Source organism: Sardina pilchardus, chromosome 21, assembly GCF_963854185.1.
Source record: "Sardina pilchardus chromosome 21, fSarPil1.1, whole genome shotgun sequence".
Classification (NCBI taxonomy): domain Eukaryota; kingdom Metazoa; phylum Chordata; class Actinopteri; order Clupeiformes; family Clupeidae; genus Sardina; species Sardina pilchardus.
This window is the reverse complement of record NC_085014.1, coordinates 19,221,584-19,249,295: the sequence shown is the minus strand read 5'-3', so window position 1 is coordinate 19,249,295 and position 27,712 is coordinate 19,221,584. Positions and strand designations below refer to the sequence as shown.

Here is a 27,712-nt window from a genome sequence, read left to right as displayed (position 1 = left end):
TCCTGTCCCACACACACACACAAACATACACCATTACAATGTTTTATTCTGCCACAGCTAGGTCAAGCCACATTCAGGGCTGCATTCTAGTCTTTCTCTTTCTCACTGTCGTTTGTTAAACTGAGATCACAATGGTACTGACATTAATGAGTATTTGGGTGTTTTGATGCATCTTCGATACAATAGCTACTGCACTAACTTAGTTTGTGTATTTTTCAAGTTAGACAACATTGAAAAATAAATAGCATCCGTCAGAGTTCAAACTTGCATATATTTGTCAGACAAAAATAAAGTCAATGTGTTTTAAGATCGGCCTAACGGTTCATTACATTACATTCAACCAAAGTAATACAGATAGATGGGGCAAGGCATTAGCCTGGCAAGCCAAACTACACAGAAATGTATAGTCTGGGGTCGGACCATTCACAGAACTGAAGCCTGTGGGCAAGGCGGGCTCAAGGACTCCTTACACAGATAGAGCGTTCTGATTGGCTAGGCTGGCCTGGAGCCTAGCACAGGCTTGGCCTCAACGGTGCGACCCTAGACCATCCCGCTAGGCAAAAATATCTTTGGCCGCTAGGGTGCGTCTAGATTTCTAGGCTAGCGAGGCATGTCATTGGAGGGCAACTGCAAGTTCCACAGTGTATTGTTGTGAATACTTAGAGACTAGACATGGTATTGTATGAGTGTGCGCGAATCACTCACCTAGGCCTACTTTATTGAGCTGACTGTTCCCTTTGAAGATGATGGAGGAAACCACCATTGAGAGGAAGAAGTTGAAGCATGCTGAACTGAAAGCAGAGGTAGTGGAAAAAGGGATGGCAAGCACACACAAGACCACTGGAGGTACTGTAGGTGTTAGAGGCTTTGTAGCGAAGTCAGCCGCACCACTTCTATTAGGTTTTGGTTTTCGAGGACGATCACTGAAAAGAGCTGTTTGAGGCCACTGATAAATCAAGCCTGGCTATAGGCACACACAGACACCTTGGGGTCATGTTATGACCTGATTTGACTCATATGAAATCTTGTCACTGTGTTTCTCAAGTGGTACTTGTTGATGATAGTGACGGTTCCCAACCCATCAAGAGTGTGCTGTTGTAAGTCCTCGGAAGGACTCATGGACCTACTGTAATTCAATGAAACACAAATGAAGAAAGGAGTCTGCATGATAAACCCAGTGAAATGCTCACAATGACTGCCCTGTTGCTGGTGCATTTTTCCCCTGTTTTCATTCTTTGGGCATTCAGGGTATTGGAAGCACATGTTTTGCCGTGAAGTAGAGCCGTTACAGATCCAAGGTAGCTTACAACTTGCAGGGCTTTAATGACTGCTGCCGTCCAGTAATAGGCTTAGTTGATTGGCCTCTGTGGCCGGTAGCACATACTGATCCTGGGTATGACATACTGTATGCGCTTTGGAAGATGTTCTGTGTATCGAGAGAATTTGTGAAAATTTTACTAAATTGTGCGATCATTTCATTAAATTGTGGTATCGCTTTGCAAGATTGTGTGCACAATTTGGATTATTGTATGCTTGTTTTACTACTGTAGTGTGGTTGTTCAACTATTGTAAATCGTGCACATGCACAATTAACTAAATTGTGAGCACAAGTAAAATGAGAGCACAATTTAGTAAAATGCACACGCTTTCTGAATATATTCAGAAAATATTCTCCAAGCTCAGCTTTTAAGACAGGGGACCAAAAGGGGTCAAAAGGAGTCTGAAACAGATCAACATGGTGTACACTGAAGATATTTTGAAAGATTGTCTAGCAATTATCTCAAGATCTTGCCAAGTGAAGCCTTCAGGGCTGGGTCTGATTAAAGCCTCTGTGCACCCCTGCAAACCTTTGAGTGGAACAATGTAGTTGCATTATGGGAAGGAGGTTGACCATACACCAAAGGCATGAGGGTTTCCGTTGTTAAAAATAGCACACATCTCTGAGAAAGCCGATGGCTCGGTTGCAGACATGATGTGTTATGGTGTCCTTCTCATGCTGACTTTATCAGAAGTTTCAGATGGTAAGAATTCACGGAAATCTATTCATCTTTTGTCCTTACTAAATAAAGTTTGACTGGTCTACTGTATGTGAGCCTGAATAAAAATGGGGACCCTCTTTGGAAATCTCAAATTACAAAAAGAAAAAGAAAAAGAAATCATACTGTATATGAGGAGCCAAATTGTTACAGAAATATTAACATCTAAGCATTTCACTAAAACTCATGCTGATGTAAAAACATAGTATCATCAGTTTAGAGCAAAAACAGAAATAGAAAGGCTAAATGTTAGGAATTTCAAGTTGTTATGTACAGTAGTCAACTCTACTAAGGACAACAGATTACTGGCTGTGCCGATCCAATAACTGTATCACATCACATAAGTGATTGTTTGCACATGGATAAATAGATACCTTATTGTTTGGAATAATGTCTTGTAGATCCTCTTTAAAGTGACCTGTTGACCTTGACTTTGTGTTGGCTGGTTTTGGCGTTCCCTCCACATTTGGAGTTCCCTCTATATTGTGTGGGTCTTCTTTAAATTGACCAGTTGTTTTGTTTCATTGACAGGAAACTATTTTATCTGTAAAATTACCAAGTCCATTACATGCCATGGAGTACAAGGAGAACCTCTTTTTCTACAGGTGATGCCTGATGCCACTGGATATTACCTAGTTTTAAAGGAAATAACCCAGAATGGTACGAGAGCGATTTTTAGATATAAAAGAAACCAGTTTATGTTCTTCAAAGAAACTTCCAGTTGGTCTGAAATGCAGAGATGGCACTTTACTGCAAAGAACGGGACTATATCTATAAACCCAGCAACAGGAGACTCAGGAACATATCGAGTAGAGATCCTCAATGACGGCGAAGGGGAAAATGTGGTTAACATCACATTTCAGATTGATATTCAAAGTAATTTTTCCAAATATTTTTTCAAATTAAAAAGTGTTTGTGTTATTATTATTATTATTATTGTCATTATGATTTATTATATATAATATTTGGCACTGTCGAAGTATCATTAAATATAAATGTAATATATTTTTAGATGCACAGAGCACTGTGACATCCACTAACACACTGATTACTGTCAATGACAATGCCAAGATGGACACACCTGTTTGTGAGTATGTCTTTAAGAGTCACTTGTAAATTAATTGATTTCATTACAAATGTCAATTCCATACAATGATATTTTTTTGAATATCCATTTTCTCTTTGAATATATTTAGACATGATTTTAACATCAGCTTGTCTTGGCGTGATCCTGCTGTGTGGGACTGTGGGTGTGCTCTATGCCTATGGCAGAGGAGAACACACACACACAAACCAGGTCAGACAATAAAGTACTATGCGATATCAGATATGAGACCCAGGAAAGTGTAAGGAAATCTGAACATTTGTCTAATAATAATTCCTGAAAAAAAAAATCTGAAATGTCAGATAAACATTTAATTACTGGCATAAACATTTGATGATGAATTCAGTTATTTTAGGTGATCGCAGTTGAATTTGGGCATGATCATACTGTTTTGATGTTTCATTAACCCCACCTCCCTGTCTCTATGTTTAGCTGAGACTGGAGAACGTTGATGCGTCCATACTGAAAAGAAGACAGGCAAAGCAACCAGAACAGGAGAGTTGTCAGGAGGAGATGGCCAATTGGGAGGTGAACTTGCCTACGGCCAGTATGGAATCTCCGATTGTCGAGCCAGAGGAGATTGTGTATGCTGACGTTCGATATTCAAGAGTGACAGAGGATTGAATGGTCTACATGTACCATGCATGGTCCTGGCTCAGGTTAAGCCTCTGCTTTCCTTTATGGGAAAACAGCATCATTATATTCTAAACATGGCCATGCAAAAGTCATTCTGTTGCAGCTTTGCTTTTTGCCACCTTTTTTATTTTTCCAGATTTTAAATAAATATACAGGGCTGGACTGAGACCAAAAAATGGCCCGGGCATTTTTGGCCATAGTGGCCCACCATGATAATTTACATGATACAACATATATGTGCACACTGTTTTGTTTGTAAAAAAATAATTAAGTAAACCACAGCCTGCATGGAAGTTACCAATAATTTATCATCCATTTTGGCAAAGCAATAGCCTTTCTCTCTCTCTCTCTCTCTCTCTCTCTCTCTCTCTCTCTCTCTCTCTCTCTCTCTCTCTCTCTCTCTCTCTCTCTCTCTCTCTCTCTCTCTCTCTCTCTCTCTCTCTCTCTCTCTCTCTCTCTCTCTCTCTCACACACACACACACACACAGCCTACACACTGGGGGGGGGGGGGGGGGGGGGGGGGGATTCACGCTAAACGAAGTACCCATCTAGTGAGAGCGCTTGACGGACAGTCTATTCTGACATAACTTCCGGAACTTGGAGATCTTGCATGGTTTTTAGAGCAATTTATTTTTTGCCTCAAATCATAGCCATCTCCCTTTGATCAGCTTGCTCCCTGAATACATTGTGAAAAAATCCGGTCTCTGGAGACAACACAGGGGCTGTAAAATGTCAAAGAAACACTAGGGCACAGGATGTGTACCAAAACAAAACAAACCATATTTCAGCCAAACACCAACAAGATGTTTAGGGGAGGGGTTGGGGGTTAGTGAGCATGCACATATGGGTTGGGGGCAGTGAGAAAATTTGATGCATGCATTGGAAAGTAGTGTTTTGTTTGTTTACGTGGAACGTCAACAGAAGTAACATCATTCAGGATCTCATAGTGCACCTTTAAGATCAATTTCCAAAAAGATGATTATATATTGTCAACTTTAGCATGTGGTCCAATACTTTTGGAGGGCACTGTATATTTTGAATTTTAACGATACTAGTAGATCGGAAGGAAAACCCCTTGATCGGTTTAAATATAGGCTACTATGAACAGGTTGATGAACTGATTTTAAAATGATGAATTGGTCTAAATCTGCAGTGGAAGACCTACTTTCAAAATCGTAAGACCGACCCTGATTTGCTAGTACACAGTGTCTTCTCCAAGGAAGGTAAGTAGTGAAAGTGTGAATGTTGGCCAAGTATAAAGCCTTCAGTGTGTTATTTGGCAGTCAGTCGGCGAATTTGCATTATAAAAACACCAGCAACACCTGTCTGTATCATAGCAACAGCTTAGCTACACCAACAAAAAAACCCATCCTGGCGCCACCAATGGATGCCAGACCGAAGTTTAGCCCCACCTACATCCTTCTGACAAGAATTGAGTATGACGTCGTCAGGCTACCACCAATGAGCAGGGCTGTCCCTCTCTGTCTTCAAAAGAAACGTCTCCATTTTGGACTTGAGGCCTTGGCCCTCCAACAGTCTCCTCTGGACTATAGTTTATATGTTATCCTATGCTGTAAGTTGCTATTTGGATAAAAGCACCTGCCAAATCAATCAATGTAAATGTAAATAAATCAGTCTGTCAAGGGATAAGCCTACATTTATTTTGACTATGTACATGGGGCCTCTGCAACTTTTACTGTGAATGATCAAAGGCACTGACAAAATATCAGAGGACAATGTAGTTCCTCCTTGTCAGTATCAAAGCATTAGGCTGCAAGCCAAAGACTTTCCACTGTGGTTTCACTGAGAGGAGTTGGAAGCCACCATAACTTTACCTTTCATCTCTTTGACAAAGGAAAGAAACAAGTGGGTTAAAAAAAAACAACAACAAAAAAAAAAAAACATGCAGTCCACCTTTTAAAAAGAAAAAAAGCTTTACAGATCTGCTGCCTACAGCTCTCTACCCACAGTGTATCACAGGAAAGGTTGTTGATGCATTCAGTGGTCACGCACAAACACTCAGTGGTGTAGTAAAGGCATGCTGTTTGGCTGCAACCTTGTGAGCAAAAATGTGCAGCTGCATAATGGGGGAAAACATAGATAAGGGTTTGAGGCCTCTATGAGGTTCTCATATTTTAGCACATACACTGTAAAGGACTCAAATCATTGACCACTTCTAATGGTCCTGTTGCTGAATGAAAAGGCAAAGTCAGATATTTAGTAGGAAGTCACATTTGTTTATGTTTACATTCAAAATTATCAGCAGACGCATGTGTCCAAAACAACGTACAGTATGTCAACCAAGGACCAAACAAAACACCCCAGAGAAACTCCACTCAGGGTTTCGGTTTTGTTTGTGGGACACATGGCTATCCCCACTTTGTGTCCGGTGACTGGGCTACAGAGACAGGTTTTTTTTACAGTATACTCACAGAATGGGCAGCTAGTGGATCATGAGGTTTGAGATGATTGCTGAGTGTGACTGTGGACATTTTTTAAGGGCTTGAAATTGTGTACAAAGACTCTTCTTTTAAGGGTGAATAACATAAAATCTTGCAGGGCAAGAAGAGCTGGTGGCTGGTGACCACATTCGTGCCTTGCATCTGATGCGTGTATAGGAGACGGAATGAAGGTCACAGCCAATTTCAGATGCTATATAAACAACCCTTTCTAAATACTCTCAGGGGTCCATACACCACACTGGGTTATCACCACACTGAGGGAGAAGATGAGAGCACAGTGTGGCTCTGTAAGAGGGACGCAGTCACAGTCGTGTCTCAGATAGCCTACTTCTTACTCACTTGCTGCATCTCTCACTCGCTCGCGCACGCGCACGCGCACGCGCACGCGCACGCGCACGCGCACGCGCACGCGCACGCGCACGCGCACACGCACACGCACACGCACACGCACACGCACACGCACACGCACACGCACACGCACACGCACACGCACACGCACACGCACACGCACACGCACACGCACACGCACACACACACACACACACACACACACACACACACACACACACACACACACACACACACACACACACACACACACACACACACAAACAAATATCTTGTTCTGCAGTAGCCATCTCCTTATGGCCGTGTTCTGGATTTCCTCATTTTGGTAAACTTTTGGTAAACTGAGATCATAATGGTCTTTCTCACTTTGGTAAAATTTTGGTAAACTGAGATCATAATGGTCCTGAAATTAATTAGTGGTTTGATATCAGTACTATATTAACATATATATTTTTTTCATCATTCCAAGTGAAGAAACAATGCTAGGCTGTTGTGAAAAATAAAAGTTCTATATATTTTAGGACATTTCATTACATTACATTTAGCCAAAGCAATACAGGAAGATGGGGCAAAACATGGGACTGACCACTCCTGGTGGATGTAGGAGGGCAACTGCAAGTCCCACAGTGAACTGTTGTGAATAATTTGAGTCTTTGACGTATGCTGAACTGATGACAAAAGCAAAAGATAGAGGGTCCTGAAAACACAAATCAATGGTTATTGCTGATGTACTCAGAGACATGGGGCCACACTATGGTCTGACTTGACTCGGGCATAAACAAATCTTGCGACTGTTTCTGAAAATACACATGTTGATGTCTGCTTTCTTAACATGGCCAAACCCATCATCAGAGTGTGGGTGCATGATGCCAGAGGGGGGTCCGTAATGTAGGAAAACTCTGGCAATTCTTCACATAGTTTTCTCTTTTTCTTTCTACTGACAGTATTGGTGACCTCATAAAACAGAGATTTATGTGTTCACTGAGTTCTCCTTTAAGTCCTTTAGAGGTGTTCTCCTAGGCCCAATTAAATGGAAGAGAGATGAGGAATGGGACCGTATTTCTTTCTGCTAAGCACAGGAGTCCTTGCCAGGACCAACAGCTCGGTCCCCGTCCTTGATTAGGCTACCAATCAGTCAGTGCGGGTCAATTTGGCACCTGCAACCAATTTTCCTACAGGAGCACATGGTGGCAGCCATCTCTGTGTTTCTAAATAATCCCCCCGTTACATATGTACACACAAACACTCACGCACCACTCAAGATCCTCAGGCGAAGCATAAGAGCCAGGCTTGTGCAAAATTCAGAATTGAATTGAGAATGGCTCCTAAATTCCAATTAAATTCTTGAGTTTGAATTGAATTTGAATTGAGGTCAAAAACAGGATGCAGAATTCCAATTTGAATTTGAGTTAAAGGAAGTAGAATTGAAATTCAATATAAACTCAAGAAATATACATAATTTATGAGTAATGTTTAACAATGAAGTTTCGTAAAATATGTCAGATATGATTGCAACAAACACACAACTTATAATTGAAAACAGTAACCAGTACATTTCCAAAGTAACCTTCCCTAAGCTGAATGTATGTGAGATTCAACACATTCTTCCTGTTATGTGCCTGGAATTGTTTTGAATTGCCATGAAATGAATTCCACTTCCTGTCATTCCAATTCAAATTCAACTTCCTGTGGGGTGGGGCCAATTCAATTAAAATTCCAATTCATGAATTGAAAGGAGGCCAATTATAAAATTCGGAATTGTGCAAAAGTCTGATATAAGAGCCTCCTCTACTGATGAGACGGTCCTGTTCAAGGCATCGTCAAGACCAAGCTCTACAGGGGGGCAAATACGGGAGAAAATAGACAAATACGGTGCACATTTTTCACAGCTCAACAGGTGTGCACATGACATGACTGCCCACTGCGTGTAAACCAAATCATGAAAGTTTTATTTGTCAACTAGTAAATATCAAAAGACACTCAAGATTTTGCCAACTGAAGCCTTCGGGGCTGGGTCTGATGAAACCTCTCTGCACCCATGCAACCTTGAGAACGGAACAGTATTGTTGCATTGTGGGAAGTGGTCATCAAAGATATAAAGCTTTCTATTTTTAAACATAGCACACATCTCTGAGCAAGCTAATGGCCCGGTTGCAGACAAATGATGTTTGTTCTTCTCATGCTGATGTTATCAGGAGTTTCAGATGGTAAGAATTCATGGAAATCTATTAATCCTTTATCATTATAAATACAATTTGACTGGTCTATATGAGTCTAAATACAAATGGGGACCCTCTTTAGAAATTTCATAGCAAACTCAAATATGAGGAGCCAAGTTGTAAGCAAATATTGTTATCATTTAAGCATTTCACTAAAACTCTGAAGAAGTTGTATTGGCGCTGATGTAAAGTATAGCATCTTCAGTTAAGAGAAAAAATAGACATGGTAAGGCTACAAAATAGCTTATAACCAAATGATACAAATATGTTGTTATTACCTTTACATAAATTATTCAGTTAAAGTTGCCGATATGTTGTCGACACTAATGGCTGGTTCAAATTACATACAGTATATTGTTTGCTAATGGGTAAACAGATATTATATTGTTTGGGATAAAGTCCTAAATTGACCTGTTTTGTTTTGCTTCATTGGTAGGAAAAAATTGTATTTATGATGCTACCGAGTCCATTGCATGCCATGGAGTACAAGGAGAACCTCTTTATCTACAGGTGATGCCTAATGCCACTGGATATCACCTGGGTTTAAAGGAAATAACCCAGAATGGCAAAAGAGCAATTTTTAGATATAGAAGAAACCAGATTCAGTTCTTCAGTGAATCCTTCAATTCGTCTATGGACTTTACTGCTATGAACGGGACTATATCTATAAATCCAGCAACAAAAGCAGACTCAGGAACATATCAAGTAGAGATTCTCAATGATGAAACAGGGGTAAATGTGGCTATCATCACAATTCAGATTATTATTCAAGGTAATTTTTCCACACATGTTTTAGATTAGATTTTTTTCCCCAATATATAATTCTAAATGATATGTCCTGTGATTTTATTACATATATCAAGGACAAATTAGACCATAATAATAATAATAATAATAATAATACGTTGTGTAAAATACAATAAAAATAGCCTACATAAAAACGAATGTGATAATCTGCAAATTTAGCTGCAAAAAGGACATAGACATATCAGCATATTAAATGTTGGAAAAAACTAAACAATGGACTCTTCAAAACTTCAAATAACCATTGTCTGTTAGCACAGTTTGATGCTCAATTCACAAATGCTATTGTAAACTTTATCATGCCAAGAATAAATTGTTCTTACATGACACAGAAATCCCACTGTATTTAGCCACCACCTTCATATCTCATGAATTTATTTTAGATGCACTCAGCACTGTGACATACACTAACAAAATGATTACTGTCAATGACAACCCAAAGATGGAGACATCTGTTTGTGAGTACAGTATGTTTTTAAAAGTCAGACATTAATTGATTTATAGTATTTCATTCCACACAATGATATTTTGTGAATGTCTTTGCTCTCTTTAAACATATTTAGACATGATTATAGGATCAGCTTGTCTTGGCGTGATGCTGCTGTGTGGGGCTGTGGGAGTGCTCTATGTCTGCCAGAGGAAAACGCACGCACACACACCAGGTCAGTCAACCAAGTCCAATAACACAAGAGTTAGACCCAGGGAAGTGTGAAGAAATCTGAAAATTTTTCTAATAATAATTCCAGAAAAAAAAACCTTTAAGCCGTCTTATTTATTACTGCAAATCCATTCTTTAGCTGAGACCATTGACCTGGTGTATGCTGATGTATCTGTGCTGAAAAGAAAGAAGAAGCAACCAGAAAGGGAGAGTTGCAAAGAGGAGAAGGACCTTACGGAACTCGAGGACACAGTTCATTCTGATCTGTCTGTGCTGAAAAGACAGAAAAAGCAACCAGAAAAGGAGCGTTGCAAAGAGGAGCGGAACTTTACGGAGCTAGAGGACACTGTTTATGCTGATGTTCGGCATGTAGAGTGAGCGAGGATTGGGTGGTCTTCCATGCACGGTCTTGGCTCAGGTTAAGTCTCTGCTTTCCTTATGGAATAACTGCATTGCTACATTTCAAACATGACCATGCAATTCATTCTGTTGCAGCTTTGTTTTTTTAAACAACCTATATTATTTTTCAGATATTAAATAGGCCTATATCTTATTTTTATATTAATTATAGTAAACTGCAAGATGTATTCTACTGTTTACCCCATTCATTACTCTCCAAAATTAGCAATGTATTCTGTTCATGTAAATGTTCAAGTTTGTTCATTCAGAAATAATTATGATTGAAGGGTTAAAATCTTATTATACACCTGCATGTGTTGGATCACAGAAGTTTTGAGTTTATTTTCATTTTACATGCCCAAATTAATGTGTATTTGTCCAAATAAAAGTGTTGAAATTATCCTTCAATTAATTCAATGAATATTAGGGATGTAGTTGTGATTCATAATACCTTTGACATAATGATGATGTTTTCCAGTACTATTGGAATAAAATGAATTTTATATGGAAAAATAAATACAATTCAAAACACATAGCTTATCTGATATACCTTTTAAATTGGTCTGTCAAGTGATATTTTGACTATGTCTGCAATTGTTATTTTGAATATGCTCAAAGGCACGGACAAAATATTGTACATCAATAGTTACGAAACAAATGCTTTCCTCCGTTTAGGTGTTGTCAGTATTGAAGCACCAGGCTACAACCACTTTGATTTTACTGACAAGAGTTGCAAGTCATCATAGCATCTAATGACAAAGGAAAAAAACAAGGGTTCTAAAACCTTCAGTAGCCTAAACATTTGAAAGTTATTCAGTTCTGCGTATCTTCCCACTGCTTCCTGGCCACAGTACATCACAGTTGTTGCTTTTTACCTGCAACCTTTTGAGCAACATGTTCACCATAATTAAAGGAATATTTCGGTATTTTACACTTTAAAGGGATAATCCGGAGTGAAATGCACTTTAGATCAATTTTTCGGACTATTGGGAGTACATACGTTGAGTTGACACCAAAATCATGTCATTCGGATGTATTTTGAGAAAGTTCGAGTTCACCGTTTTTAGCCAAAACTCGTTAGCCTGTAAGTGACCGGGGCAGGTCCTTTCGCCACTACAAAACGCTATTTTTATACCTCTTCTACTGTTCCAAACAACGCTACACTTACGTGGTAGTGAGTAGAGGGTCCCTAAAGCCAAACCGAAGTATCCTCACGTCTTTATGTGGTCGGATAGAGAGTCCAGAATGAATTTAATCGAGTCAGTACCTTTCCGGAAATGTTAGTAAAGCGTTGTTGAAGCGTTGCGCAGCAGCCACAGCGACATTTCCGGAAGGTACTGACTCGATTAAATTCATTCTGGACTCTCTATCCGACCACATAAAGACGTGGGGATACTTCGGTTTGGCTTTAGGGACCCTCTACTCACTACCACGTAAGTGTAGCGTTGTTTGGAACAGTAGAAGAGGTATAAAAATAGCGTTTTGTAGTGGCGAAAGGACCTGCCCCGGTCACTTCCAAGTTAACGAGTTTTGGCTAAAAACGGTGAACTCGAACTTTCTCAAAATACATCCGAATGACATGATTTTGGTGTCAACTCAACGTATGTACTCCCAATAGTCCGAAAAATTGATCTAAAGTGCATTTCACTCCGGATTATCCCTTTAAGTCCGTTTTTGGAAAGCCTAGCATGAAAACGAGTGTTTGAGACCGAAATCTCGACAATTGAGCCCGTTTGTGGAATTTGGCACATTTAGAATGGAGCTATATGTATGGCTTTAACATGGCTCGCTTTGTGCATGCTCTATTCTGTCCTTAAAACACCCCTAAATGTTCGTTTTTAAAAGTGTGCAGCTCACCGAGTGGTTACTGGTCTTCGATGATCTTCTATAGCAAGTTTGCAGCGAAATACAGCTTCTGTCATCTGGAACAAGGTGTCCGAAGGAGACAATGCAGGCAGGAGATCTCTGAAGACTGTTGAGTTGATCTTTATTCCCCATATTCAGCTCAAACAATGTTCAGACCAACCATCAGGGCAATAGGGAGAAGGTGAGATGCCATCCGCTGGGGCCCCCTGATGAGATCTATCTCTGGATAGCTACGTTTCTTTCATACTCCTTGGCCCTAAGAGGTGCCCTTCCCGTGCCATCCCGAAATACCCTTTAGCCAATCAGTGTTGAGCAAGGTCATGTGTATTGGCAGATATCACCTTTCTTTCATGCATAATAGGCAGAGACTATTTGCACCCGGGTGTAAATAATGAACATTACTATTTACACCCGGGTGCAAATAATCAACATTACTACACCCGGGTGTGTAATAATCAACATTACTATTTACACCCGGGTGTAAATAGTGTAATAATCAACATTACTATTTACACCCGGGTAGTGTAATAATCAACAATACTATTTACACCTGATGTCTAACATCCATGTTCTCTGTCAATAGGCCTGTGTATTTACCAGCTCTACAGTAGGCTAGGCCTAGTTGCAGTTTTTAGCTGTTTTGCCATGTCTGGGTTACTTGGAAGTGATTATACAAATATATAGGCTAATGAGTGGTCATGTGGTAGCTTCATCAAAGACAAGCTACTTTAAAGAGTTGTTTTCTGAGTTGTCTTCCAGGCAGCGCTGCCACTGTTGACTTAAAAGCACTTATAATCCTACACCTAACCTTAACCCTAACCTTAACCCATGCCTAAGCGCCTTCCAGGCAGCGTTGGGGGCTCAAAGCCAAAACACAACCTTTCTACTAACAACTACTGAAGCCTACTTCTACTTAACTGTACTCATAACTGAAATAAAACCAGTCAATCTTTGACAGGTTCAAAAAGCACAAACTCTTATTTGCCGCGAGGTAACGTCATCTAGGAAAAAATAAGTCATCGTGCGTACTTTGACAGGCATAAAAAACACATTTCATCTGAGATTTGAACCTAACACCTCGAGCATAGTAACCCGGTCACTTGTTCGCTGTACTACGCTCCATTGAAGTAGAGTGGGAGAATACTAATTATTGACTCACTTGTTGGGGTTGCTAGGTAACGGTAAACAAAACTAAAAGATCGTATTTCTTGATTTTGCTTGCAAACGGACGGCTTTACCCGTTCACCGAATAAAGTTTGTGGAAATTTAGCACCACTTTCCCATCTCAAATATAGTTTTAATAATCCTAACTTGTTAGATTTAGGTAGGCCATCTCCTGCCAAGATGGTCCCGCTATGTTGGATAGCACGCATTTCAGGTTTGGGTGTAAATAAGAAAATGCCTCCATTCCACTATTTACACCCGGGTGCAAATAATCACTCCGTGCATAATATTATACGCATATAGTGTAATCTGTTTTTTCCCTGGTTCTGTCCCAGACAAGAGTAAAGAGAGGTTCTTCTCATCTAGTTTACTTATTTATCATGCACCTGGGCCCTATCTGTGCACTCTCCCCACCAGCCGATAATCTCACCTCACCCCTGACCTTTGAACATCACCGCCGGAGATGTCCTCTTGGAGAACACATGTCCTCCCAAACCCCACTTCTCTGACTGTTGGTCTATTTCGCTCAAGATAATAATGGCCTTTGACTCTCTCACAGCAAATGCATTAGGCCCAAAACTCTTACAGCAAATGCAGTGGGCCCAACACTACAGTTTATGACCATGAATACATTCTTTGAATCATGAAAAAACACCACAATGCGCCGCCCTCAGTAGTGAGTGAGCCCTAAAGCACTAAACCCTAAACCCTTTTGCATTTAATTGCTCCGGCAATAATCCATTTTTCCACCAACAGAGAACCCGTTCTTGAAGCAGTACAGTTCAGAATTCTCTGAACCTTAGTGATAGGCTAATGAACTAGCCCACATTTCCACCAGTTTTGAACCGAACCGATGTGTCATCAACAATGGGTGCTGCATGCAAACATACATGCAATGTATGAACGGGAGAATGAACAGTTGTCCCATGAAAAAGGCAGAAATTAGCTGTTTAAAATGCTTATCAATATCTGCAGTGTAGTTGACTAGTTTTGTTCACTCATGCCATGGCAACAGTTGATATGGACAAGAAAGGAAACTCATGCTTTTAGCTTTCTCCCCTCTTAACGGCAGACACGCCTACTACGGTTCGCAGGAAAAACCAAGGTGCCACCGAAGAGGGTTAAAGCAGAGCCGTTAGTAATCAAGGATCTTGCCGTGCTCCGGACCATTCAAATGTTGGTTCGCAAATGAGAACGGAGCCGGTTTTCTGTCAGTGGGAAGTGGGATTGGACCTAAAAGCCCACAGAGGAAGCAAAGGCACAGGACAAAATACTAAATGGAGCCCTGTAGGCTACCTGTCTGGACACTGTCTGTCTGTAGGCTAGTGAATGAAACACAGGAGGTATGCAAATATTCACACACACACACACACACACACACACACCAGTTGGTCTGCATTCTCAAACCAGGTGCTTTGGAAGCCTCCACTGACTCGGTCCTGTTCAAGGCATCATAACGCCCAGCTTTTAAAGGACACATAGAACGGAAACCATTGTCTTGGTTTTCATGAGTTAGGAGAGGTTGTGCATAACCATAGAGCTGTCACGAACATGAGGCCTTGAGAATCTTGAACTTAGAAATAGCCACTAAAAATGGGTGACTTGGAAGAGGCGGAACAATGTAAACTTCATATATACATACCGCTCACAAGAAGCATTGGATTGAAATAATTTTATGGATTTTATAAGAATAAAACAATGTGCAAATAAATCCCAGACACTCAATGTAATATAAATAGGTGCAAACGCACATCAGAGTACCTTAAAACCATCTGTAATATTTGAAGATTTTGTCCTTCCAGTGATAATCTAGTATCTCACTTCAAGAAGTCCCCTCAGTCACTGTAGACAGCAGATGTGAACCACTGCATGAAGGTACTGTTGGATCCCTGTGAAATAAAGGCCACTGCTGCATCCTACCATGTAACTTGACTCCACAAAATAAAATAAAATAAAATAAAAATAAAAATAAACAAACATAAACATTATACAAGAGGCTGGAATCGGAAACATCTAACTTCTGTGCAGTTCACGAAATCCAGCTCATTTGTTCTGAGAAGAAATCAGGCAGCTACAGCAATTTTGCATTTGCATAAAAAGGATATCTAAAGCCTTTGGATGTATGGATTCGCGTCAGTTTTGCCACTCGTGCCCACCTTTTCTCTCGTGTCAAACATTTCATTATTCCACCACCAAAGGGACTACCCCAGTGCCCAGAGTTTGCCTGAGTAAAAATGCAACTGAAGAAAAATCAAAATCAATCAAACTGCATCAATTTCAAATGCATGACAGTGTCTCCTGTCAAAACTCCGTCCAATAAGAGGGCCCAGAAGAGAGCCAATGAGAGTGCTGGCAGAACAGCAGACTAGTTGAACTGGCACCAAGGCGTGTCGTCCAGGTCACAGTCCAATCTGGCATTGATGACAGTGCAGGGAGCCCCACTGATGCTCAGCTCCTGCCTGGAATCCACTGCATAGCGCAGGTTTGTCAGACCGCCCGAGGGGTCCACCTTAAACTGCTCCTGAGAGACAAACGGAGGGATGGGGTGGAGGGAGGGAGAAGGAGACAAAGAGAAGGTGAGAAACATGGAGATAGATGTCATTAACTAGCCTGGCATAGCCCTCCATAAGCTTCCACTCAATTTTAATTTCCCTACAGCATTAGGGAAATGATCCCTACAGCATCTGGGTCTGATCCCATTGAACTCGATTTCTCAGGATCCATTCCGTTATTGGGGGGTGTTAACGATGACGTCGAGTATATGCGCGTTCACGTCACGACCAAACGTTAGCGATTGGGTAAAATCAGGCCCAATCTTTTCAAACTTCAACTAAGTTCACGCCTCCTGCCTGAAGTCGATTCTGAATGGAGTAGGTCCAGACCCTCTGTACCATAGTAGTAGTAGTACAGATATTAGTACGAGGGTTTGGTATGACCAGGCTAGGCATGAACACAAACACCAGTATAATTCAACAATATGCTGTATTACTAAAGTATGGATGGACAGCGATGTCATGTCCTTGCCTGTCGATCATGATACAGTCTCACAGTATTACAGTATGCCAGTGAAATGATCACATTCAAAATAGTCAGATTTCACAAAAATTAGCACAACTGATTAAAGGTTATTATTTTGCCGTGTGCTTTCAATCATATAAGTCTGTCATTCATCTTGATTTGAAAAATCCTGGTTATGGCCATGCACACGCAAATCCACATGCACAGACTTGCACACGCACACACACACAAATTCACATGCACATTGGATTATTATGCATGTGGCTCTTCGTGTGTGTACATGGGTGTGTATCTGTGCGTGTGGATGTCACTGTGTGTGTGTGTGTCTCTCTCTCTCTCTCTCTCTCTCTCTCTCTCTCTCTCTCTCTCTCTCTCTCTCTCTCTCTCTCTCTCTCTCTCTCTCTCTCTCTCTCTCTCTCTCTCTCTCTCTCTATGTGTGTGTGTGTTTTTCTTTTTGTGTGTGCATATGTGTGTGTGTGTTTATGCGTGTGCATGTCTCTGCATGTGGATCGCTTCAGTTACGTGTCTGGTGTAGCTCCCCTGTAAGGCATGAGTCATGGCAATGGCTTGTTAGACCAGTTTACACTGAATGTTGATGTCTTATTATGATGTTCTTATCTGGGAAGTTTTCATTCTCTCGGGCAAGGCCATAACCAGGATTTTTCAAATACCGAGGTCAGGGGCTTAGCTTTGCTAGAAATTATGGGGCACCCAACATTTTATGGAAGTCCAGGGACATGCCAGAACAGAAGACGTGCCAATCTTTAGTATTAATCACATTCAAATGATGGTGGTGTTAACTGGCTACGAGTGTGTGTAACCTACCGGGGGTGCTGCCGAACTACAACAAAAATGATTTTACTCACTTATCTAACCCTAGAGGAGATGGAGAATAACCCTATTTCATAAAACGGTGGCGTGTTGCTTTAAGAAGCCTTATATTATCGACACTTATGAAGCATATATGCATAATTGTTGGAACAATTTTTATCTATCTAGTTTGTTATATTGAGTAACAAGAGTATAAGAGTATGTGTGAGCTTGCTTTTGTGTATAAGAGTATGTGTGTGTGTGTGTGTGTGTGTGCGTGTGTGCGTGTGTGTGTGCGTGTGTGCGCGTGCGTGTGTGTATCTGTGCGTGTGGATGTGCCTTAACCAAAAGCTCTATCTACAGGCCGATGGGTGTACAGTACACATAAATTCATTTATTTTGCCCCCCATGGATGAAATCCCACAAAACTTGGCACACTCCCATAGGTCATACACATGAGGTTTAGTGCAGTTTATAACATTCAGGGTTCGTACACCTTTTTCATGGCCAAATTCAAGCACTTTTTAAGGACTTTCAAGACCAGTTTTCCAGTACCGAAATCGAGTGTAAACAAATCCAAAGCCCTGTTGTTTGAGGTCACTGTAGGACAAAAAACCAGAAAATTTGATACAACCTAAGCCCAATATATAACCAGCAGCTATCATTAGGTTAACTGAATGGGGCATAGAAAATGGAACCATTTCATTAGTGTTTGCTGCTGCTCTATTTGGTCTATGTCATATCAAATTTCCTTGTTCTTTTTCTTACTGACAGCACTCGATAATGTTGAACAGCATGGATTGATTCACACCATATTTCAGGGGTGTGATTGGCAAAGGACAAAAAAATTTGAAAAATAACCCCTTAAATGATGACATCTGATGACTTTTATGAGAACTATTGATAAACTGTGATACATATATTTCAAACATTATAACCACAATATAGTCTATATATAAGTCTATAACTAATTTATAGCAAAGTAGCCTATAGGCCTACTCAAGACTCAACCAGATATGGCTGAAATATGTAGGCTATCATGATCATTTTGCCAACAATGATGTAGAACACATATAGCCTGCCCCCTTACAGTCCTCTAGTCCTGATAGTGAACCATAGGCCTATAGATATTGATGCTGTTTGAAGAGGTTGCTCCGAAGAAAATCAAATTGCACCACTCCCTCTCCTTCCAAAGTAGGCCTATCATGTCCGCTACAACCCTCCTCCTAAAATAAATGGCAGGCCCTACTGTTATATGCTTCATCACTAGTTGTTCAAGTGCACACACTAAATGGAGAGCTATGATTAAAATTCAGACTGTGCCTTTAAATAGGCGACTTTTTTCATCTATCAGCACAATGCGACAGTAAGCCATTTCCACTATAAAATCAGCTCAATATTATGTGCAAGACTGATGTTTACCAAGCATGCCAGCGTGTTAATATCTCATCACTATCATACGTTTTCTCATAGTGAGATGGCTATCCCGAAATATGTTTTGAATGACATGGGGCGCACGGGGGTGAACGGCTAGACAAACGCGAAATGACAAGGTGTTAACTAAACAATTTAGTAGACCTAAGGTCGACAGGCTTTGTGGTTAACACGATGAAAGCCAGTAGGCTAGTCGGTCACAGCTAACTTCAAGCACAATAGCCAAGACTTACACGCGCATAAATTAAAAGTCAATGATCAGCATCACGAGATTGCTGCTGTCATTATTATCGAAAAATCCAGACACGTCAAACTGGACGCGAACGCGTGGCAAAGCCAAAACAACTTCATAAATGATGTCTCTTTAAATAAATAATTTTACCTTTACCGTTTCATGGCTTCTGCTAAGAAACAAATAGTTCACCACACACATCGAACTTGCATCAAACATTCATCAACACACGTCTGCTTTCACTTTCAATGAAGAAGACTATAGCGAACGGACATGTTTGCGGAGTGATGAATGAGAAGCACCAAACCCGTCGTCATTGTCAGCGCAGCGCATAGACAGCAAATTAATTTCATTTCCCTTCATTTAATAATTGGTCTATTTAGGTCAGACTGCCGAGAAATATGTAGGCCTAGCACTTTCAAGCATTCACAAGCACTTTACCCAAAATCCAAGTATTTTTCAAACCTAGAAAACACCACATTAAAATCCAAGCATTTTCATGGATTTCAAGCACCCGTACGAACCCTGAACATTTCATCTGAAGATATTTCATCTTAAAGCAATATAATGCATTTTATTTTTTTACTACAGGGGTGCAAATCACAAATGACTGGTTGATGCAGGCTCTTGAGACCAACAAACCATAAATATTTCATCATCCTCGGTGCCACGGTTCAGGTAGTTATTTAGGAAAAACGCCATCGACAAACGACAGCGCGGGGGTGGAGTGGCCCCCGGGGACCAAACTAAATTTTTCAGTAAACGTCTTACGGACCTACATGCCCACCAAGTTGCAGCGGCCATATGCTTGAATGTGCTTGAGACAGACACTTTTTCAAGCTAACATTATAAATGCAAGCCTAGTATATCCTTTTTATCATCAAAGTTGATTTTAAATGTTTTAACCTACAGCCCAGGCTACTTGCAGACTGTCCTATGTTGTATGAACAGATACAAGTATTTATTAGTATGACAGTAGAAATTAGAAATGTGAATATTTGGTTAGTATGATGATTTACCATGTGCCCATATATTTTCTGGTTGAATCATATCCCTAAAATGTTCAGTTCGGGGACCTAGGATGCTCCTAGTTCACGCTCCTAGTGAAAAAAGTTAGTCTGGAGCTGTGCTCAGGTAACCGGTATAGTAAAATATCCAATGTATACAGACATTTACTGATTCAAATGACACAAACATAGGGCCAGTGAGTTTGATCAACAAGAGCAATGGCTTTGCAGAATGAGCTTGTCCTCTTTACCTGCTTCTGAGATGCTATTCTCTTCTGGTCTCTCTTCCTCCATGCAGGGTCGTGGATGTGGCGGAAGGTTTTGTAACCTGTTTTTATCCCAGTCGGCCTGAAGAGCTGGAGGTACAATGGCAACTGATCAGTTCACACTGAATTCACATTGAGCTTTCACATACAGTTACCTCCATAAGTATTGGAACACATGCTAAAGTTGACTATAAAGAGGATCTTTTGGTAATTGATCTTAATGCCTGAAAAAGAAAGAAGAAATATCCAATCGTTAAGGAAATCTTTAATTTTATTTGTGGATGAATAATGTAATGTCCTTAAAATACAGGGGTCATACATATTGGAACCACTATGTTAACCCTATGTGTTAAAATTCCCATAGAGAAAGGCCAATTTTTTTAAATGCCAGTTATTTCATGGATCCAGGACACTATGCATCCTGATAAAGTTCCCCTATTTCAGTTAGCCTATTAGCTGGTTTAATTGCCATTGAGCTCAATGAGAATGAAACCAGCTAATATGCAGGAAGTAGCAAAAGTTTGCCACTAGATGGTGCAACTGAACCCAAATGATTACTTGTAGTCCAGCAGTCTTGAGTCTCCTGAAGAATTCGTCGTCCTCTCTTCCCCAACCCCAGAACCGGTTGGACATGCCATTACACTGTGGGAGACAAGACCACATTAACAGTACAGTCCACTACGGGTAGGACACACGGCATAATGGCCGGTTTATGGTCCACTTCCTTGTGCCATGGCCTAAATACTGTAAATGTATAATTTACTTTTATGTTCAGAGTTACAACATACTGATGAGTGGCTCTCACAATATATCAAAATAACACAAGACCAAATACTTCTCTAGGCTATAAAGACAAAAATACTAAAACTGACAAAATGACAGGCCACACAAAGCAGGCAATATATTAACACGGTCCACACACAGTGGAAATGCCCTACAGATGAGCCAAACTGAGATACAATTTCAGATATAGACAGGAAAGATGTTCAATGGTGCTGTAGGTAGGGCATTGCCCAAAGTGGCTGGCTGATCAACAACCAAGCCTTTAACATGACACAACATGACACAGGACACAACAGCAATGCACAATTGTCATTAACATCGAAACAAAACAGAAAAGGCCTTAAACTAGGCAGGATTGGCGATTGCAACGCCGGTTTCGCTTTCGCTTTTCGTTTTCTCTCGTTTTATGCGGCTATAGACCACTAGGGCGGCCGAAAAAAACATCGTTTGACCGGTATTGACTCATTTAATCATATATAACAGTATGAAACAAATTGATTAACTGAACAACGTTGCATAGTATACCTTTAACACCACGTTAAAGAGTGTAATAAAAAGGGCTGAATCACCATTTGATAATGCTGTTTTGAGAGGAGCAGGATGCCCCCTACGTAGGTTTTGTAGTGATAGAGGGGATGCAGCTCTGGCGAGGCCACATGGAAGGGCCCCTCCTCTGGGAAGCCGTAGTCCAGGGCTTCGTTCATCGGGAGGAGGTCCACGTCGTGCATGGCTATGTAGTCTGTGTCGTTCCCACTCTCCTGGTAGCCCACGTTAATGAGGGACGCCCTGTTGAAACTAGGAGAGATGGTGAAGTAAAGGAGAGATTATGGAAAATGTATACGTGCATTGATTTATGTGATGAAAATGCACTGATTGGTCGCTGAACTGAATACCACTGAGCTGTTTGAGTATTTGGCCCAAGGAAAGGGGTGCTTTTAAAGATACAGTCAGTGATTTGCTTTTGCAATTTAGACTCTGTGGTCCTGATACACAATTTCGATTGGGATTATAAATTTGTTTCTCATTTACTAAAGGGGTATAAAAAATCACCACAGGAGGACCATGAGATGAAATTAGCTGAATTTGACTATAAATGTATGGAATGAGCCTAGAATAGAATCTCAGACTGCACCAAAAAGGAATCTAGTGGTCCACTAATCAGTGCTATGGAGGATTTGTATGAAACGTCTGCACTATATCTTTGTAGAATACATTAAAAACACACACACACACACACACACACACACACACACACACCATATGACATATAAACACACACCATATGACATATAAACACACACACACACACACCACACGCACAGGCCAACCAACACTTACCGAAAGTGGTCCACCTGATTGACCACCAGGATCTTATGTCGTATCCGTTTCTTGTTGAGGAAAGTGTGCATGAAGGGCACAAACACTAGCAACTCCTCAAAGCGCTCCCTGAAGGGGATGATCAGGGCCAGCTTGTGGGGGCCCCAGGCCGGGTTGTCCTGGCCGGGAATGGGCTTGTCGTGGGGGCAGGGCTGGGCCTGATACTGGGCTCGGGCTCCGGCCTCTGCAGCGGCGTGGCCCAGGTCCCCAGAGCAGCTCAGCTGCAGCCACAACAGGGAGCCCACCACCAGCAGCAAGCACAGGCCAAACAGCTTAAAAACGGTGCACTTCCCTGTGAAAAACCTGACAAAGCGGGCACAGGGATATATACATGGATGATTCAGCCAGCAGCACAGACACCAAATGAAATGTGAATGAGTCATTTAGAGCCATTTTCACCAGGGGTATTCATTTAATGATGCAGGGCAAAGTACAAGTCTGAAGTCTAACTGCATTGAATGACTAGGCAAGATCTATTTAAGCAGTATGGTACACACAAGTGAGAATGGGGTTGGTATAAGGATATATCCATGGCTGTGGTTCAGCCGTAGGCACGAGGCCAGAGGACAAGCCGTGTGTTTGTGTATAGCCTTTGCGTGTCAGTGCGTCAAATGATAAATTGAGCATTCAGCCTACTCCATTTTCTCACTCAATGTCAGTCAAATTAGACGTTATGAAATAGCTGCTTTCGAAGTAGAACTATGATAACTAGTGGTGAATTGGATTCCAAGTGGGGATGTTCTGAGAACCACACTCCAGAATGCCTCTTGTCAAATAAGAAATTAATAAATAGTTGGGCTGGACGAACCTGATTTTGGGTGAGATCCTAATCACAAACAATGTGTGTCAGTTAACTTTAATTATATCAAGGCACTCTTGTTCATTGATGGACTTCGCTAAGCATTTAAATGAGGGGCCGAAGTAATACCTTTTTTGTAAGGTATTCAACATTTCAAATTATGGTTTAAACATACATGTATTATTATAAGTCTTCTTTCAGACAAGCATAAACCACTACTGATAGTTTTGAAACCTGCAACTGTTAAGATTCCCACTATCACAATGTGGGCCATGCCATACTTTTCATGTCTAGAATGCAAACCATAACAATCTAGTCACCATCATAACATTAACACACAGTTGGGAGTTAGCATTAGCTCAGAACAAACTACTTGCCACTCAACCTTTAAGTTTCCCATTTTGAACACCAGGCGGTATTCCACGTACGTGGTTTAGTGACAAATCTGGGTGAGTTATCTACCTCAGAGAGTACGCCAAAGTTACTCACATCACGTAGGGTTAGTGTGTGGGTTCAGGCTTTAGCACAGGTTTTGTTCTTGGTTGTTTGCTTAAGTTATGGAAGAGGAGGCTATTTTATTTACCCTTAGATAACATAACTTAGATGCCAAGACTATGTGCACATCCCCCTCTATAGCATTTGATGGACTTTGTTTGAGCATATCTTGATATGAGTGTTAAATCTCCTAAAAGAAGAGAATGAGGCTACAGGGTATAGGGCTATTCGAGAGTTTAAATACGTACTTAAAAACGTAATGTACTTCTTAAATCTTTCCCTTTTTGAGTTGAATTTTGATATGTGTGGCTGAACAGCATGCATACTTGATCAGCCAAGTTCTTGACAAAATAAAAAAGGAAAGATTAAACACGTGTGCAAAGTTTTGAAGTATTTATTGACAGTTTTCTTGGCCCGCACCTGGGATGTGCACAATGACCTAATTAGTAGATAGGTAGAGAGAGAGTAATGCCCACATGACTGGCCCAGGTGTGTTGCTCTCCAGCAAAACAAAAACATAAAACTGCAATTATTCACTCAAGACTGCTGAAATGGTTATGGTTGGCTATTTAGGTAGTAGTATTTATGAAATATTGCAAAAGGTTGCAATGGATTTCCCCCTTATAAGTTGGGTTCCACTCAACAGTTCTTCTTAAGCCCTATGGGGTTGAAGGTCTCTGATTTCTGTAAAGTGATATGAGACAATTTCGAAAATAAGGAAAAGGAAAATTAAATGAAAAGGGCTGAACTGACGATATCGGGAAAACAATGTAATTGTGTTTTTTGTTCGGACAGATATTGCAACTTGCTTTTCGATATCATTCACTTGATACACTTCACTCACTTGATACATTTGGACCTTGGGCCTTTCTCTTGTCTTATTGGGCAAGACCAGCGCTACTGGTTTTCTGGTTTTCTAACTTTTTCTGGCTTCCTATGATGCTTTTTCAAGTTGCTACATGTTTGTTGTGTTGCCTCAGGGGGTAGCAACTGCAGCCTAACCCCAGGTTACATAGAAGAAGCTAGTTTACATCGCTTCTGGTAACCACATTAGCTAATATTGCAGCCTTCACAATTTGCTCTGCATTAGTTGAATTTGTGATGTTGATTAAATAAATCGACTAGGCCTCATCATTCATTTCGAATTGCAGAAATAGTTTGAGGCAACAAAGTAAACTAAAGGTCTCTTCTGTGCAACTATTTCAAATGTCTATAATTATCAAATGTGTTGAGCTGTGTTTTATGCACTGTGTTCGAGGAACTTGCTTCTTCATCACTGTTTAGCGAGACAGACGGTGTACCCCAATATTGTGTAGGCAGGCAATGTCTGAGAGTTGGATTGAGTATATTAGATGTGAAGAGGCTGTAGTTCAGTGCCACACAAAAACAAACGGTGTGTTGTTTAAAAGAGAACATGCGTTACATCAATCACTGGCATACAGTACAGTCAAAGGTGAGAGCATCACTTCACACATGTTAGGCCTACTCACGGATTAATGTCATGTTTGTTCATCTTGGAGTTTGAGCTTTTGAGCGAAATCATTACAGAATCAGAACTGAGTTTTCACTTCATATTTCATTGTTATTGACTTAGACATACAGTAAGTAATAATGAGCCAACTACGACATCAGGTTTGGACTGAGCAAATGATTAATGAATTAGGCTATATTAACGTTAATGGTTTAACCTAGAATGTATACAATAGGGTTCAACACAGGAGTAGAACTTACCTTCTGTCTTCTTTGAAGTAAAGCACTGGTTTTCTACGCGAGGAATACATCATCTTGAGGCTTGATGGCAAAATAACTTAGTTGTTGAAGTGATTCAATTTAAATAGGCTATCTTGGCACTTTGAATGTCTCTGTTCAAAGTTAAACGTTTTGACCGCAGGGGAATCCAACAACGTGTAAACCCCCCCTTAATGTAAGAGAATAAACATGTTACCTTGTTACCATGTTTCCTTTACGGACACTCATCTCCACTTAATGTAGAGTAGTAGGCTGCGTTTAACTACAACTCTGATTTAATCATACTCAAATCCGTGCAATTTCATTGCAGAGAACCGACAACTATCTCCCATTAAAGACTAACATGTAGTGCATCGCTTAAGATTAGAGTTCTGTAGTATCACTGCATCAATATGACTATACAAAGTCATATTCATAAACTGTTCCTTTACGTCAATTATCAATTTAGCTAGCTAGCCAGCCAAACATAAATTAACTTCACTTACATTAGCTTGTCAGCTAAATTGTATCCAGCCCAAATTAGCTACAACATTAGCACTTAAGTTTATCATTTCAATGCATTTTGATCACACACTTATATAAACCGACCAGTAGGCATACTACATAAACTTGCATTTCGCCATCGCTAATCCCACAACCGTTCACCGGTAGGCTACTTCTTGGCATCTCATAGGGGGAAAATCCTCATAGACCTAAAAGAAAATCCTACACGCTGGCTGTTTTCTTTTTTTTCTTTTTTTTGACTGTGTGTAACCGTTAATGTTACCCTACTGTGACTGTTGCTGTGAGTAAAGGTTCCGCATGGCCTTCTTCCTTGGCAGGCCAAGTTTCTGTTACATTACCGCCGCCTTTTGTGGTGGCGTGTAAAAGCGGCTGTGAACAAGACGTGCGGTACATTTTGTACCGCAAAGCGGTAAAAGAATATGATCACTGCGGAGTCCTGCACATTCTCTCCGCAAAAATGAATCACGCTTGTCCTGCTGCAGCGTTTATGTATCTAAATTAGTGTGTGCATGTGTGTGCTTGCTTTTGTGTATGGTTCTCTGTCTGTGAGTTTTCGCTTGTGTGTGTGGTGGGGGTAAAGGGATGTGTGTGTGTGTGTGTGTGTGTGTGTGTGTGTGTGTGTGTGTGTGTGTGTGTGTGTGTGTGTGTGTGTGTGTGTGTGTGTGTGTGTGTGTGTGTGTGTGTGTGTGTGTGTGTGTGTGTGTGTGCGCGCGCGTGCGCGTCTGCTGCCTGCGTTTTGTGTGTGTTTTATGTATCTGTGTGTGTGTCTGTTTATCTAATTTACTGGGAAACAAACTAGATGTAGGCCTACCCGCATTGCAGTACAAAATATGACCGCCGCTTAGTTCTGCACATTCTCTCCTCAAAAATAAATGACGCGTGTCAACATCTCTATATCTCCTAGTTTGCTTTTGTGTATAAGAGATGTGTGTGTGTGTGTGTGTGTGTGTGTGTGTGTGTGTGTGTGTGTGACTGTGTGTGTGTGTGTGTGTGTGTGTGTGTGTGTGTGTGTGTGTGTGTGTGTGTGTGTGTGTGTGTGTGTGTGTGTGTGTGTGTGTGTGTGTGTGCGTGCCTGTGCCTGTGCCTGTGTGTGTGTGTGTGTGTGTTTATGTGTGTGTGCATGTTTGTATGTGGGTGTGTTTGTGCATGCATTCGTGTACATGTTTATGTGCGTGTGTGCGTGCTTATGCCTGCCTGTCTACTGTGTGTGTGTGTATGTGTCTTTATGTGTGTTTATGCATGAATGTGAGTGTGTGTATCTTTGTGTGTGTGTGTGTGTGTGTGTGTATCTTTGTGTGTGTGTGTGTGCAGGCCCTATATGGTGTGTGTGTGTGTGTGTGTGTGTGTGTGTCGTTATGTGTGTTTATGCATGAATGTGAGTGTGTGTGTATCTTTGTGTGTGTGTGTGTGTGTGTGTGTGTGTGTGTGTGCAGGCCCTATATGGTGTGTGTGTGTGTGTGTGTGTGTGTCGTTATGTGTGTTTATGCATGAATGTGAGTGTGTGTGTATCTTTGTGTGTGTGTGTGTGTGCAGGCCCTATG

At 40.9% G+C, this 27,712-nt stretch overlaps 3 protein-coding genes across 5 annotated transcripts; 2 read left to right on the top strand and 1 right to left on the bottom strand.

The window, feature by feature from the left end:
• Nucleotides 1-1,954: 1,954 nt before the first annotated feature.
• On the top strand, nt 1,955-3,765 carry LOC134068578 (uncharacterized). The gene is made up of 5 exons (XM_062524260.1): nt 1,955-2,021; nt 2,568-2,912; nt 3,049-3,123; nt 3,233-3,333; nt 3,574-3,765. Exons 1-5 carry the CDS (start codon nt 1,970-1,972, stop codon nt 3,763-3,765), a joined length of 765 nt encoding a protein of 254 aa, XP_062380244.1. The 5' UTR covers nt 1,955-1,969.
• Nucleotides 3,766-8,730: 4,965 nt separating this feature from the next.
• On the top strand, nt 8,731-11,018 carry si:zfos-741a10.3 (uncharacterized protein LOC796591 homolog). Its single transcript, XM_062525403.1, has 5 exons — nt 8,731-8,794; nt 9,243-9,578; nt 9,994-10,068; nt 10,174-10,272; nt 10,408-11,018. The coding sequence occupies exons 1-5, from the start codon at nt 8,749-8,751 to the stop codon at nt 10,644-10,646; spliced, it is 795 nt and encodes a 264-aa protein (XP_062381387.1). The 5' UTR covers nt 8,731-8,748; the 3' UTR covers nt 10,647-11,018.
• A 4,342-nt stretch (nt 11,019-15,360) lies between these two features.
• On the bottom strand, nt 15,361-26,402 carry b4galt7 (xylosylprotein beta 1,4-galactosyltransferase, polypeptide 7 (galactosyltransferase I)). Of its 3 annotated transcripts, XM_062525109.1 has the most exons (7): nt 26,153-26,402; nt 25,650-25,709; nt 22,586-22,927; nt 21,817-22,042; nt 21,029-21,106; nt 20,450-20,560; nt 15,361-16,218 (listed from the first exon to the last, which is right to left on the bottom strand). In XM_062525109.1, exons 2-7 carry the CDS (start codon nt 25,700-25,702, stop codon nt 16,063-16,065), a joined length of 966 nt encoding a protein of 321 aa, XP_062381093.1. In that variant the 5' UTR covers nt 25,703-25,709; nt 26,153-26,402; the 3' UTR covers nt 15,361-16,062. The 3 variants fall into 3 exon arrangements, with proteins under 3 accessions (XP_062381093.1, XP_062381091.1, XP_062381092.1); XM_062525107.1 differs by having other exon boundaries at nt 20,450-20,554; nt 21,023-21,106; nt 25,650-26,402; XM_062525108.1 differs by having other exon boundaries at nt 25,650-26,402.
• Between the last annotated feature and the right edge of the window lie 1,310 nt (nt 26,403-27,712).